Genomic DNA, 15,664 nt, shown 5'->3' on the forward strand with positions numbered 1-15,664 from the left:
CTTGTTCAGTTTTATTCTTTGAAATAGCACAATTATACTTTCAAAACTCTAAAATACTCCTCCTGCTATTTTATTTATCTAATTTACAGTCACCCATTTCACCTAAGGTGACTCTAGTCTATGTACAGTATAATAAATGGGTAAAACAACACATAAAATACAAATATACAAATAATTTTAAAACGTAAATTTTATAAAAAGCATATTCATAAATCCTAGGCGAAGAGAGGATAAGAATAACCAGCTCAGCATCTAAGCATGTCTGTAGTTCCTCAGGACCCACAGGTTAACATAACCAGGTGTTAACGGCCTTCTAGTATGGCAAAAGGGATGGAACTAATCTAATTTCAGGAGGAAGAATGTTCCATAAGGCAGGTGTCACATCGCAGAAAGCACATCTCCTGGGACACACCAAATGCAGGTTCACAGTTGGTGGTGTCTACAGCATGCCTCTCTGTCAGATCTAATGAGGCAGTCCGATATAACCAGGGAGAGGCAGTCCGTCAGATAGCCCAGTCCCATGTCATGAAGGGTTTTAAAGGTTAAACTGAGCACCTTGAATCTGACCCAGAAGAAAACTGTTGTTTTATTTAGAGAATTTATATGGCTGCCCATTCACTTTCAGTGACTCCAGGCAGCTTCCAAAAAATAAAAACCCAATATAGAAAGAGTAAAAACAATAACCCCACCCTGACCTGCTTGGTGACAAGAAGTAATTAAATTCATTCACTTCTTTCATCCCAATTAAACTGAATCACTTTTACTTTGAATTCTTTTTACTGATTCCAACAGAAGGGAACATATGTAGCTCAGGGTTGAACTGTGGTGCTAAGAAAGGTTGTTGGCTTCCAGATGTTTCATTATCTGACCAGGTAAAATCTTCAGTGCTAGTGAGTGGGAGTTTTGCCTTCTGTAGTTTGGCCTGCCAGTGTGCAGATGTGGTTTTCTCCTTTGTAGTTCCTTAATTAGGGTATTGTTTACTGCTTGATTGTCTGGTGTTAATCCTTGTTGGTTGCTGGAAAAGATGTGTTCTGGTCTTTTTTGTTTCCTTCTTAGCTTTTTATTGTCCCTTTTGAACGGTCTGTAAATGTGGTTTACCGATATATGCCTTTCGATGGCAGATTTGTCTGAATGTCAAACATGCAGGAATTCTCTAGCATTTTAGATTTAATTTGGTCTAGTTATGTTTATGATTTCTCAGTTGAAACTATGGTTGAATCTAACCATGTGTTGTGAGATTAAGGACTTTTCATTGTGTCTTCTGACTGCTAGTTGGTGTTCATGGATGTGTTCTGCTAGTCTTCAACCCAGATATCCTACATAGTGTATTGTAGACGTCCTTTTTTTCCTTTTTGGGCTACCAGGTCTTTAGGGTTACTTAAGATGTTTTGGAGAGCAATGGTTGGTTGGTTTCTGTGCTACGGTGATGCCATGTGTTGGGAATAGTCTGTTGGTTGTTTCTGAAATGTCTTTGATATCTAACAATTTTATCTTTTTCATAGCTTGTGTCAGTTGTGCTGAAGTGGGCTGAATGGTGAGGCACTTTTTGATAAAGTTGTTTGAATACACATTTTGTTGAAAGATGTAATATAGGTGGTCTGTTTCCTTTTTCTTAGGAATTCCGTTTTCTTAAGGTAAATAAAACAGTGCAATAACAACCACAACAGGACCATCCAAATATAATCAACAAGACCTCTAATTCCAAATAAAAACATGATTAAATGCATCACTACATGCTTAACATGCCGTCTAGAACAGAGCCCCCCCCCCAACTTTGCAGTTTGGTGGCTCGGCTGGGAGAGGGGGAAGGGGGAAACAAGGCTGCACGAGCGATGGCTCGCCACTCACACGGCCTGGTTGCAAATAGCTCACAGCTGGTAGTGGGCTGCGGCCCAGGAGTTGGGGGCCCCTGGTCGAGAAAAATTTCTCAGCTCTGTTTCTGTAATAATCTTAAGAGCAAAACAGTTCGTTTGATTGTCTGTTTTTTTTATCCCTCTATCGTATAATCAGAACCAGGCATTTAAAAAGAACAATAGCTGGAAATAGCAAGCTGTAGGAAACAGACACACACATTTTCTATCCAGATGTTTATTGTTATTTTGTTATTTAATAATAAAAGATGAGAGACATGAGCAGGTTTATGAAAAAGAGAAATTAAGTCCCACTAGGTTTATGTAGCAGAAAATAGTGAGCAGTAGGAAACAATCCTGCCCATTTTCTGTACAGATTTTTCATGTTATTTTGTTGCTTAATAAAAGCGGAGGGACATAAGCAGATTTATGAAAAGAGAAATTAAGGCCCATCAATTGACTCATATTTTTAAAGTTATTTTTTCACACTTTTAAATTGCTAATAATTTTGCAGAACTGCAGAGCAAGATAATCAAAATGAATTTCAAAAATCTAAAATTAAAACCAGACTTTCTTCTGAAAACCAAAATTATCCTTCAGTTGTCAAGCAACGAAAATACCTACCATTCAGTATCTGCTGCACTGCTTCATTGCCCATTTGTGCTGCTGTGAAACCTTGTAAGGAGATGATGGAGGGATCGGAGCCATAATTCAACAGGAGGCGACATGTCTGCAAGTGACCTGCCAAAGCAGCCCTGTGCAAAGGAGTCTGTCCAAGTGTGTCCAGTGCATTCATCTAAGGGGAAACATGAATAATATGTACAGCAGTGGAATAACAGATTATTTGTTTTCTAGAGATGAGGATATAAAGATAAATTCTCAAGTATTTTCTCCTCAGATATATGACAAGAAGTTGTACTGGAAACTTCTTTTGGATACTGAAGAGAAGATAATAGAAAATGACTGATAGTTATCTAAGGGGGGGGCGGGGGGGGGGGTTGGGGGTTGTTTTGGGTTTGGGGGGGGGGGGGGGGGGGGGGGGGTTTTTTTTTTTTTTTTTTTTTTTTTTTTTTTTTATTGGGGGGGGGGGGTGTTTTTTTTTTTTTTTTTTGGTTGGTTTTTTGTTTTTGGGGGGTTGGGGGGGGGGTTTGGGTTTGGGGGTTTTTTTTTTTTTTTAAAGGGAAAAAGTGATATTCTCACTAGGGTTAAGGTGAATTTCTCCTTTCCACTCCAATATTTATACATCAATAAGTTTCATCTTACCTCATTTGTGCAAAATTAACTTTGTTTTACTGCTTCCCATAGCCAATAATAAGCAAGCATGCAGGTAACACAGTGTCTGGATGCAAAAAAAAAAGTGTCTGTATGTGGACTACTTCCTTTACAGGTAGTCCTTGACTTAATGCCATAATAGAGCTCAGAATTATGGTCATAGGTTGATGCATCATGTGACTGGACCGGACTGTCATTTTGGCATTAAGCAAAGTTCTAATTTGCCTGGCTTTTTAAAATATATGATATTCTTCCAATTTTAAAAATATTGTTGTATTTTCATTACTAGATTTTATGACTATTTGAATTGGTTTTACTATATCTGTACTTGGCACACAGTGAACCAATTTTGTGATTTTTTTATATTAATGAGACTATAAACTAAAAATTCACTATCATCAGTTAAATATTCTGTGGCTAGACATAGTATTCAATCAGCAAGAAGCTCACTTGGGAAATGCATTATAATTAACAACCTGAATGCACAATTACAGAACCATTTTTCCATTTAAATAAGTGCAAAGAATCTTTCCTAAAATGCTTCCCCGCAGAAAAATAGAAAAACGGAACAGCTGCTTAGAAATCCAGTACACTTGCAAATGTCTATATCAAAGTATTTTATGGTCCTATAGAACCTGCTTAAAACAATGTTCTATAACAGAAAGCTGGAGAATAGCACTTGTATAATATATGCCTAAATTATAGTGCACCTGTCTTACACACAGTTAAAGCATTGTTGAAGTTAAACTCTAACAAGCTGTAATATTGGATAGACAGATACATTTATTTTATATGCGAACTGCAAACATCCTGGGCACTGCTAAATTGTGCATTTTCTTCCTTGATTTATAATCCAAGGTAACAGTTTTACTTTCATAATCTCATGCATAGTAAACTGTCTAAGAATTGTAATCTTAGCTAAGCACATTACTTTGAATAGTAGAGCTAGGAGTTATCACAAGACCTGTGAGTTCTCTAATATCTTGTTGGCTAGATATCATCACTAGATCCTGATGCATCTCACTCAAACTTTATATATAATCTCAAATAGTAATCTGAACATACTGGAAGTGTGGCTTGTGAGTAAGTCAGCTTTCCAGAAAAGATTGAAGAAATTTAGGAGCACATAAAATAGGGGATGTTGTGAAATGTTTTTTCCCATGCTTACTATAAATGCAATTACAGCATCCATATATCTAATGACAACTTAAACCCTCAAATTAAATTATTCAATTAGAAAGAATTATTAGCAAGCCTATACTTGGTTAAAAATTGATAAATGGAATGATATATAATTCCTCCGAATGATACATCAATAAATATGATAAACTGATGCATTTCTCTAAAAATCCACTCATTAACTGAATAAAAATATTATTTTCTAATATGCTGTCCCAAGTACCTAACAGAATAAATAACCATTTATTGACTAATAGGGCTGGACAAGACTTAAGATTTAAAGGTACTTCACTCTACATAGGCATATAAATGCAGTAGCTTCTGCATATTTTCCAAGTTATGAAGAATGGCAGGAGTTGCAGACATATACCAGATATTAGGAATATATTTGACTTTGAAATATTGACTACTGATTAATTTATTGAATTTCACTTAAAATGTATTAAAAGGAAATGGATAATAACCTTCACAGTGAGAATTACAGCCACATTTCTTTTTTTTTTAAAGTAATGATCCCAGCTATTTAATTAGCATTTACTTAGCATACTGCTTGATTAAAACAGAAAGGCAGAACAATGTCAGCAATGGAAGCAGATTAGCATCTATGATGAAGATGTACTATTACTCTTTCTATATTATTGTAATCAAACACTGCTATGGCAACATCAGGAAAATAATCATAGGATTTTGTTTATTAAATCTAATGCATTATGAATGAATTTAGCAGAAAAATAAAAGAAAATGTTTTATCTGAATTCTTTTAAGTCAAAACAGACTTCTATTACCATAACTCTGTATCAAGTAGAGGTGAATAAAATTAAAGACCTTTCTCCCCCCCAAAAAAACCCACGTCTCTAGAAGTTTATAGAAGATTTCAGAAACAAATATGACAAATAAATCTGACCAGGAAATATATACAATATAATATTTCCAAAGTTCATCTATTCAAATTCTGTTAGGAACAAGACGAATCAGCTATCCATGTTACTGGATCCAATCTGGGTCAGTCACCGGGACCAGAGGTATCCATGTTACTATTAGAATAAGCAGGACTCACAGCTGTTTACCACACGAGAGATCACACACAAGACTACTCTTCCCATCCACTGCATTACTTAAAATACAGAACAATATTTACCTTTGCACCATGCTTATGTAGAACTTCCATAACGTCATTGTGTGCTCGTTCAGCAGCCACATGCAAAGGAGTCATGAAACTAGATTGGAAAAGAGACAAGATTAACAGCTCTCAAAGCTTGCCTGATCCATCTAAATGCAAATATTATAATTTCAAAGAATAAACATACTCCTTATTTTTTTCATTGACATTGGCTCCTTTCCGAAGCAGTAATTCAGTGACTTGTTTCCGTTTAGGGTGAAGAGAAGACACAGCACAGTGCTACAAAAGAGACAGCATTGTATAATGAGAAGATTGTAATACAAGGTAGTATATAATATAATAAAATGTAAGCCATTGGGAGTTGCTGTATTAGCGAGATGGCTAGCATGGAAATTTAATAAATAAATAAATACATTAACAAAATAAAATTATGTTCATGTAATTTAAGAGGATGGCACTAGTAAAGCATAATTTACGTGACCTCCCCTATTCTAAGCTGTCTATTTTCTTTCCTCAAACATTAGTACCACATGAGCCATGTGAACAAATCTTTTTCAGTCACTTCATTAAATATCCTTGGTTCATTTCAGCCTGGCTTGTATGTTTCAAGTAGCAGATCTTTCTATTGATATCTATACCAGCAGCAAAATCCAAAAATTGAAATAAGCACAAGAGAACAAACACCAAAACCGCATATACACTTAGTCAGCAAGTTTCTTGCAGTCCTCAGAAGCATTATGAACAAATTAGAATAGGACTAATATTTACTACCTTGACTGGTTTTATTTATATTTTTTCTGGAAAGGAGCTAATCTGAGGGAGCAAGATTTCAATCAGGATTTACCATATTTGCGACTGAGAAAGAATGAGAGGTAAAATATTCATTTCAGCTCCTTCCTTTTTTCATGCACTGAATCAAAGAACTAATAAAATATGTAAAGAGATAAGTTTCTCTACCATTACTTCCACCAATTATAACATGTTTTTATCCCACATATTCTTCAAATGACTATAGGTTCCTGGCAAGATTTCCTTAACAAAATCTCATAGTAGTAGTTTGTGCAAGGAGGATGAGTGGTCTCAAACTGCCCATTGAATTTCCTTAGCCAAAGGTAGCCTTGCACTTGAATTTCCTCAACACTATTCCAATATCTTAATTATAGTGTGATTACATTTGAAAAGATTACTTTCACAGAAGACATAAAACATTGAACAGACTGTACAATACATTTCAGAGAAAAAAAAATTGGGTTAATGGAAGAGATTTTTTTTCCTGAATATGGCATTAAATCAATAGCAGGTCAAGCATTAACTTCTAATAGGTGAAACTCTTTGTAAACTATTGGTATGATTGTACCAGAAAATCTTAAATGTATACACAGCTAAAGCAAGAAAAGTGACTCCATGATCTCACCAGTGCTGTCTCATGAGATTGTGGCTGCTTAAAATTAATGACCTCCAAGGCAAGTGTTTTCTTGACTTTGGCTAAATCAGCTTCCCTTGCTGCTTGTAATAAGGAATGTCCTTTGAATTCATCTGCAGAAGGGGGAAAAACATAGTTATGGGTGATAAATATCTGTTGTAAAACCAGATTTACAACAGTGTTGCAGAAAAATAACGTAGAAGGGAAAAATTCTCTAGTGGACTGTCCCACTATATTCTCTCAAGTAATGCTTCAGAAAGACAGAAAAGCACCCATGATTTAAGAGGTAAAGGCAGTTTTTAATCAAAATAGTTTTCAGTGCAAAATAACATTACTGCAGATACAGTTTCTCTGATAAGTCTCTGAAGGTGATTTCAATTCTTTTGACACCACCAAATAAATAAGGTAGTCAAAACAAAGAATTTTAAAACAGAAAGAGAGATATTTAAATTGCAAATGTGGCTCAGGGTATGCAAACACCAAAAAGAAAGAAAAAAAATATAACATCTTCACATATAACCTGACTGAGGTTAGACTGAATCTCTAATCTAGAAAAGAATCTTGAGACTGTAGTAAACGACTCAATTAAAATTCAGTGTGCTAAACTATGAAAAGGGCAAATCCCACATTGGGAATTCATTAGGACAAAAATGAAAATAAAAACTATGGTACAAATATGTCTTGATCCAAGATGGCACCGACGACGGCTGCCTCGGTGAAATGCTCTCTAATATTTACAGACCCCTCACATCCTGGACATAAACTGTTTCAACTCCTTCCCTCAAAACGACGCTATAGAGCACTGCACACCAGAACAACTAGACACAAGGACAGTTTTTTCCCAAACGCCATCACTCTGCAAAACAAATAATTTCCTCAACACTGTCCAACTATTTACAAAGTCTGCATTACTATTACTAATAATCTTCTCATCACTCCTTATCACCCATCCCCTCCCACTTGTGACTGTATGACTGTAACTTTGTCACTTGTATCCTTACGATTTATATGGACTGTTTCCTACTTTGATGTGATTGCTTACTGTACCCTATGACTATCATTAAGTGTTGTACCTTATGATTCTTGACTCTTGATGAATGTATCTTTTCTTTTATGTATACAGAGAGCAGTTGCACCAAGACAAATTCGTTGTGTGTCCAATCACACTTGGCCAATAAAAGAATTCCATTCCATTCCATTCCATGGTCATATTTAAAAAATAAATTCAAGTTGACAACATTTCAAAAACAGCTTTCAGAGTGTTAAATAAAGCCATTCCTCATTTAGTGGCTACTTTGTTTAGCAACCATTTGCAAACACAAAAATAATAAGTCCAATAGTAAAAATACAGTAATAAATGATATTAAAAATCACTTTCTGACCAAAGGGGAAAAATGGATATTGTATAAGAGAACTTTATCTGAGAGAAACAGCAGCAACTAATGATCTTCAGATTGTTTCTCTCTCTCTCAATCACTTAGTGATCATTTCGCTTAATGCCCAAGTCATTGGAATATAGTTGCTAAATGAGTAGAGGGTTTAGTATATGTAAAGGAAGCAGATAATCGAAAACATGGTGGAACTATCCTATCAGAATTTTTTTTTTCATTTGGGAGTGTTTAGACCAGAAAAGATGGAAATTATAAACAAGATATGAAGGCGATAACATTAATATACACAATTATGTACTGTGTGGAAAAATCAACAATAGAAATGGATCACCAAGAGCAGGATATACAAGACTGACAAAAAGAAGTATCACCTGACTCGGTGCTTTAGGAAATTATGGAAATTGTCACACAGATATGTAGCGATACCTAAATGAGTCAGCTGGGAAAGTATGGAAGGTCAAATTCATGGAAAATTAATGTTTTCAATGATTACTAGTTATGATATCTATAAATATTAGTATCTGAAACAATAGCACTTCTGAAAACATTAGGCAGAACAATGCTAACACTCATACTGATAGGCTTCCTTTTGGCAATGACTGAACAATGTGGCACCACAAAGTTGGGCCAAAAACATCTTAAGTTCCACAAAGTTCCTAGGCATTTGTTTCGTAAGTTTTATTGCTCCCAATAATGAGGAAGTGATGGTGATGGGGAGTTATGCTAAAAATTAAAACCTTAGTTCTGTAACAGATAAGGTCCCGACTGTGCTCACTTTTAGGAAAGTCTTGAAGACCAGGCTGTTTTCTTGGGCATAGGAGTTGAGCAAGCAATTCAGCCAATACTGCAGGTATGTGATATCTTTGGTAGTCACTCTATGCCTTAGTTGGTCCTGATATGTATTTTTTAAATTTTTGGTAGCCCCCTGGAGTCACAGTACTAAGATGGGCAGCCACATAAATAAATTTAGATTAATAAATAAGATGAAATAAAATACATAAGCATAAATCCTTTAAATTTCTCAGATGGTACAAAAAATTCATCAACTGAAGGTTGAGATACCATATCAGCCTTACTTTAAAAGAACAGAATATCATTTTTAATACTGTAGAAAAGAATGAATTCTGTAGTCTTGCTGAGAATGATAACACCTTGCACACAGTCATACTTACAGGTGAGCCTCTCTTTGAGCTCAGGTGTCGGTGCCATATCAACAGCACTCTTGCCGTGGCAGTTGACTAATGTTGGATCTGCACCATGGCTGAGTAACAGAGAACAAACCTCCACACGATTCTTGGAAGCGGCTTCATGTAATGGAGTAAACTGCCAGAGATCCATTGCATTAACACAGGCTCCATGCTAAGGAACAAATGTAACAGGAGGAAAAGACAACAGGCATTTTATGTTGCATCAATATTATAATTATTTTTTTTTTAGTTTTAAATACACAAGGTTGGATTATCTGTCTGTGAGGAAAATCATATTAGAATTTCTAACATATATGAAGTCATTTAATCATTTCATTTCATTAGCTGAACAAATGTATTCTACTTGACATCGAAAGAGTGAGATTAACACATGAGATTTGTTTACAAAAATTGGTATAACAGACCAATTACAATAAATCTTGGTATAATAGCACTTGAGACTCCTTTGTTTAGTTCTCTACTTGAAATAACACAAACCCGATCACTGGCTTGGGGCAAGTACCGTAGTGCCTATTCTATGAAACAGTGCCATCTTGTGGGATTCAGGAGACATGCCTTTGCTTCAGAGTGCCTGCCCAATGAAACAGCCCCCTTCACCTCCCCTCCACTCCTACTCAAAAATTGGATGGCCCTGACGTGCTGGGTTGCAAAAGGCCATCAAAGCCTGGCATTTCTTTCAGGGATTATTTATGTCTGCTAAAGAAATCCACTATGTGTGTTTCAGAAGCTGTAAGTTACTTGCAAAATACCTTTATATTCCATTTAATTTCATTCTTGTTTTTAATAGTTATTCATTTAAGTCAGGCAGCCATGTAAATTTTCTAAATTTTCTAAATAAATCTGTTCTACAGTATAGATGAGAAAAATAGAATAGGAATGTAATCATTTTTGACTTAGTAAAATTAGACTGGAATAAAAGGAGGTGTTTTGGGGATAATTTAGCAAAATTGGTGACAGCTTTAAGTGTTCTTTATAGTGATGAATTATTTCAAATAAGCAGCAGCCTTTTTTAAAAAAATACAGAAGGAGGTCTCTAAAATATTTTCTTTATCAACATCACAAAGGCATACAAATTATCTCACATGCAATATACAACCTATAATTTGTAAACAGAATAAAACCCTTCGCATTAATGACAATCTTTATATAATTACATAATTATTAAATTATCCACCTTCAATAGCAATTCTGTAACTTCATAATGTCCATAGGAACATGCGTTGTGTAGAGGCACAAGTCCACTATAACAAAGAAAAAAAACACTGTTTAACTATTCAGCAAAATAATTCTTCACTACACTGCACCATATATTTTATCTGCTTTAATATTTTTCTTGTGCTAAAGCATTTGTCAAATTATTTATTTTTAAAGCTTTGCACAGTTTTAATGTTTCCTGCCTGCATAAGTGTAGGGATGGTATCTTTCTGGGGGTTCTTTTGTTTTTCTTTATTTTGGGCTTATTGTTTGTTTTACTGCTGTGTGTATATACAGTTACATTTCATTAAAGGACATGTTTTACATATATTTTAAAGGACTATTTCATCATTTTTATATTTTTATTCCACTGAGAATTTCAGGCATAAAAACCATGAATAAAATAAGCCAAAGTTCATGAACCAGTTTCAAACAAAAGTTAGAACAGCGATATTCCATCTAAAAGCGAAACATGATTTGCTTGTTGGAAAAAGCTGTTGAAAGAAATATCCTTCTGGGTTCAGTTCCAAGTGGGTAAAAAGACACTGGAAACATGGAGGATGTTTGGAAGGTTTAATGGTAGACAGGAGGACCACATGGCCTGGAGCTCCAGAGTGAAAAGGAAGGATGATCACATGCTTCAAGGTGAAGGAAGAAATCAAGAAAAAAGGGCTGAGGTGCTGAGAGTGCCTGGGTTTTATAACCTTTGTTGGGATTTGAATTGGAGCTTATATTCTGATTGGTTGTCAGACTCCCATGAGGCCATGCAAGGGCAACTCTATAGGCTGTCCTGAGTTCCAGGCTTGATTGAGCCTTGCTGGATGATGATGATGCACTGAAAGGGCTTTTGAGCAATTGCTATAGATTTACCTGGAGATCTTTGTTATGTAAAGTATTCTGGCCCAGGCCTTAATGGCCCACCCATTAACAAAGGTGGGGGTGAGCGTCTACTTCTGAGGTGAGTTTCTGCTTCTGAGTTTCTACTCTTTTTAGAGGAAATATTCTGCCTTTTTAATATTTCCTAGGATATTTCAATTTTCTAGGAGACAAGTGGGTGCTAACTTCCTACAGCTCAAACCAGTTAGGTTAAAAAAAAATGCTTCAGTCTTACATGAACTATATAACATGCCTTCCAAGAATACATACATTTGAAGACTGCAGAAAAAAGTTAAGCTCATTCAAGGATTCATTGCTTCCGTAATAAGTTGACAAATACAACAGAACTTTAAAACTGAGACTATCCATGCCATTCACAGAGAAGAAAAAGGAACACAGCAAATTTACAGCTACAACTGAATATTTTAAATCAAACGAATAGACTAAAATCAATTGGAAGAGGTCCAAGAGGTCATCAAGTCCAATGCCCTGTCATGACCTTGCTGTCATAAATTACAGAGGAGTGACAGTTACTGTCTAAATATTTCCCTGTATCTGGGCCACAAATAAATGTTATATTTTAATTAGCATCTAAATATGGGGGAAAGACTACTCTGTGGACATTCCAGATCTTATATGAGATAGTGCAGGGGTCCCTGACCGGTGGGTAGGCCACAGCCCACTAGTGGGTTGCAAGAGGTTTGCAACTGGTCCGCAGAAACAGCTGGCAAGTGCACATGCACACACACGCCCTCACTTGCGTGAATAACATAGGCATGCTGCTCATGCAAATGGAGCTGCACACAGACTTCCCAGCCACTCACATGGAACCATCCCCCCTCCCCACCCACTGGTCTGCAAAGCTGGAAATGTTGGGGAACTCTGAGATAGTTGCAACGTGGATATATATGATTTACTCCCATGAATTTGCCCAACAATGCTATTCCACTTTTACTCAAATCACTATCTTATTTTTACTGATAATCAAGCTTAGATTCATCTGAATGGCTCACAGAATATTGCTCATGCAAACATACATTGCAATAAAATTCGCTACGCTAAGATGGAAAGCAAAAATAAAAAATAAAAATCAGAGAAGGAAACAGAAATTACAAATATACACAAAAATTAAACAAAAGCAACCAGTTTTAAATGATTTAGGGAGGAGGGAAGAGTTTTGCCTGGCCTCAAAATAGTACCTATGAATCTGTGAGTGTCATTATGAAAAAGTGCTTTCCCCCTTACATCATATTAGCACTATCAAAACCAAATTATACAATTTGACATACCCTTTGTCTTTTGCATGGACATCAGCACCATGCTGAAGTAAAAGCTGCACTATACGAACTCTGTTATATCCTGCCGCCAAATGTAATGGGGTTGACTGTAATAAGAAACAGTAATTAAAGAACATAAGCATATTTCAAGCTAAACCAAATCTTCATATTGACATACAATAATTACGAGTAACAATGCCAGCTGAGTATGTATTATCAATGTACTTAATTCAAATTGCAGTTTTTCATCCTGTATAGCAAAATACTTTTGAAATGAATAAAGGGGGGGGGGGTGGAGTTACAGAAGGCTAGAAGTAATATAGTTTTCTTTTTTCTTTGTATTTTTTTGACTGTTTTTCTAAAAAAAATATATCTATGTATGTTTTTTTCTTCAACAGTGTATTTTTATTTTTGGGTTTCACTTTTTTCTGTTTCTCCGTCGTTGTTTTCAAAACAATAAATAAAAAATCTGAAGAATAAAATTTAGCACTTAGTACTAAAAAAGATGGCTTTTACAATCTTTAGATCAACTAAATGTAGTTTAAATATGGAAAAACAGGTTTAAAATATACTTTATACATACAATTTACCCTGTCCCCTATTTTGTGGTAGCCAATATTTTTCTTGAGGTTTCTCTTTCTTGCTTTTGCCAGGTTTCTCCAGAATGCCAGGCTTTATTTCTCTGGATTATCTACAGAAAGACTACAGAGAAGATCCCTAAAGAAACTCAATTACAGGGCAATCAAGTCAGAAAGTCTTCTGTGCCTGGTTTATGGTATTTGTGGATAATATAAACTCCTCTCTTCTCTGCAATTCAAGATGCAGTATGTCTTACTCAGCTATTATCCTCCAAGGATGCCTATTCGGCAAGTACAGTATTGTGCTTCTGGCACCAAGACTAAAATAGCTTCCCATCACCAACATACTGTATAAAAATTCAAGGCACTGGGATCACAATAACACTGGGTTTTTCCATGTGAGTTCTTCCTCTCAGCCTGTACAAAATTATAGAGCTGCCATGCCAAACAATGCCACAGAAACTTGACTTCAAGAATCTTTAACAAGAAGCTGCAATTTTCAGTATTTCTTCCATTTTAATGCTTTAATGTTTTTGAGGAGTCTGGTCTTTAAGGATTTTGCCTCTTGGAAAAAAAGCTATACTTGATTATTAATCATTCTCATAGTAAATGTGGAATCCATAAAGATGTAGCAAAGCCCATGACACAACACTGAAAGCAACAATGATCAATTTCAGATTATATTTAGTTCCCTAAAATGTAAGGCTATATGTTAACTGAGTAAATGAACTGACAAATCTTTCAATTATAGTATTAAATATTTAAGCACAAATTAATAAATTATAATTTCAGAAAAGGAATTCTATATCACAGGTTTCTGCACTTTGGAATCTCAGTTGGGCCTTATCTTTTGCAGACACAATTAGGATTAGGAGAAGAGCTACAAAATCCTCCAAATCAAGAATTTTATGGAGTAACTGATGGGATTTTTTTTTCTTTTTACAAAGCCTCTAAAGTAAACAAGATCACAGATGTTTGTAATATAATATCCCTAATTAGAACTAGAAATCTGCTTCACACAGCACAGGCAAATAATAAAATTAATTTCATAAACACCATTCAACACTTTCTGCTTTCTGATTGAATGTAATTATCTGGATAAATAATTAATTCAAGGCAACATTAACATGTAGCGCTAACCACTTTAGAATAGACAAGGCAGAGGAAAACTTTCCTTCTTTCTCCTTTCCTTGTTTTCTTTCTTTCTTCCTTTCCTTCCCATCATTCCAGTCCTCAATATAGCTGCCTATCTTAAAACAACTCCAGATGTTACTGTTTCCTCTAATCCAGTGATCCCCAACCTTTTTATGCCGCGCCCGGTACCAGCATCAGCTGGGCGCCGCCATCTTTGATGAAAAAGTGCTTCCGGTGACCTCACCGGAAGCACTTTTTCATCAAAAAGATGGCGGCGCCAAACTCGGTGAGCTTTTCCGGGTAGAAATGGCTTTCTACCGGAAAAGCTCACCGAAGCTGCAGCCGCCATCTTTTGATGAAAAGTGCTTCCGGTGAGCTTTCTACCCGGAAAAGCTCACGGAAGCACTTTTTCATCAAAAAATGGCAGCGCCCAGCAAACCAGCGCCCGGTAGTGCTTGTTCCACGGACCGGTACCGGTCCGCGGACTGGTGGTTGGAGACCCCTGCTCTAATCAACACAAACAAGAGTCTGGAACTCAGAAGAGCTGTAGTGAAGTAACTGAGGCCAGTAAGATAATAAAAAGCACTTCCAGCATTCTCCCTGATCTCTCTTACTGATAACTTTATCCTCCAGAGTGTGGTAGAAAAGGGGTCTCCAACCTTGGCCGCTTTAAGACTTGTGGACTTCAATTCCCAGAATTCCTCAGCCAGCTTGGCTGAGGAATTCTGGGAGTTGAAGTCCACAAGTCTTAAAGAGGCCAAGGTTGGAGACCCCTGTGGTAGAAGGCTCAAATCAGTTATCATTAATGGAAGATGGTAGCATCAATGAATTGGAAATATCAGAAATGTTGGGAAAACTGATTATGTAATGCCTGAGTTCTTGACTTTAAATTAGACTTGGATATAAACAAAATCCCATTTTTAGCTTTAGAAAAGCAAATTTAATTAAATATAAAGTAATACTAAGGAACATTCTGCACAAGAAAAAGTTAAGGGGAAAAGAAACACAAGACAGACTGTACTAGAAGCAGGATAATGAATAATTCACAGAAGAGAAAAACAGAATACTGAAAAAGCCAATGTGGCTGCTATAAAAAATTTGGGAGGGAAAAAGATACACTGATGTGTCTGGGACTATAAATAAAACAAATTTTAAAAGATAC

At 35.9% G+C, this 15,664-nt stretch overlaps 1 protein-coding gene across 2 annotated transcripts in view; it reads right to left on the reverse strand.

The window, feature by feature from the left end:
• TNKS (tankyrase) overlaps positions 1-15,664 on the reverse strand; it is a 99,357-nt gene that overhangs the window by 29,774 nt on the left and 53,919 nt on the right. For both annotated transcript variants that reach the window (XM_087957348.1, XM_087957347.1), the window contains 7 exons: positions 12,803-12,897; positions 10,618-10,684; positions 9,408-9,594; positions 6,836-6,957; positions 5,609-5,700; positions 5,440-5,518; positions 2,475-2,646 (listed from right to left, as the gene is read on the reverse strand). In XM_087957348.1, the coding sequence (XP_087813474.1) occupies positions 2,475-2,646; positions 5,440-5,518; positions 5,609-5,700; positions 6,836-6,957; positions 9,408-9,594; positions 10,618-10,684; positions 12,803-12,897 (814 nt within the window). The remainder of the gene's footprint in view (positions 1-2,474; positions 2,647-5,439; positions 5,519-5,608; positions 5,701-6,835; positions 6,958-9,407; positions 9,595-10,617; positions 10,685-12,802; positions 12,898-15,664) is intronic.

Source organism: Notechis scutatus, chromosome 2, assembly GCF_049901735.1.
Source record: "Notechis scutatus isolate UNSWTSFEM ecotype Mainland chromosome 2, rNotScu1.2, whole genome shotgun sequence".
Taxonomy (NCBI): Eukaryota; Metazoa; Chordata; class Lepidosauria; order Squamata; family Elapidae; genus Notechis; species Notechis scutatus.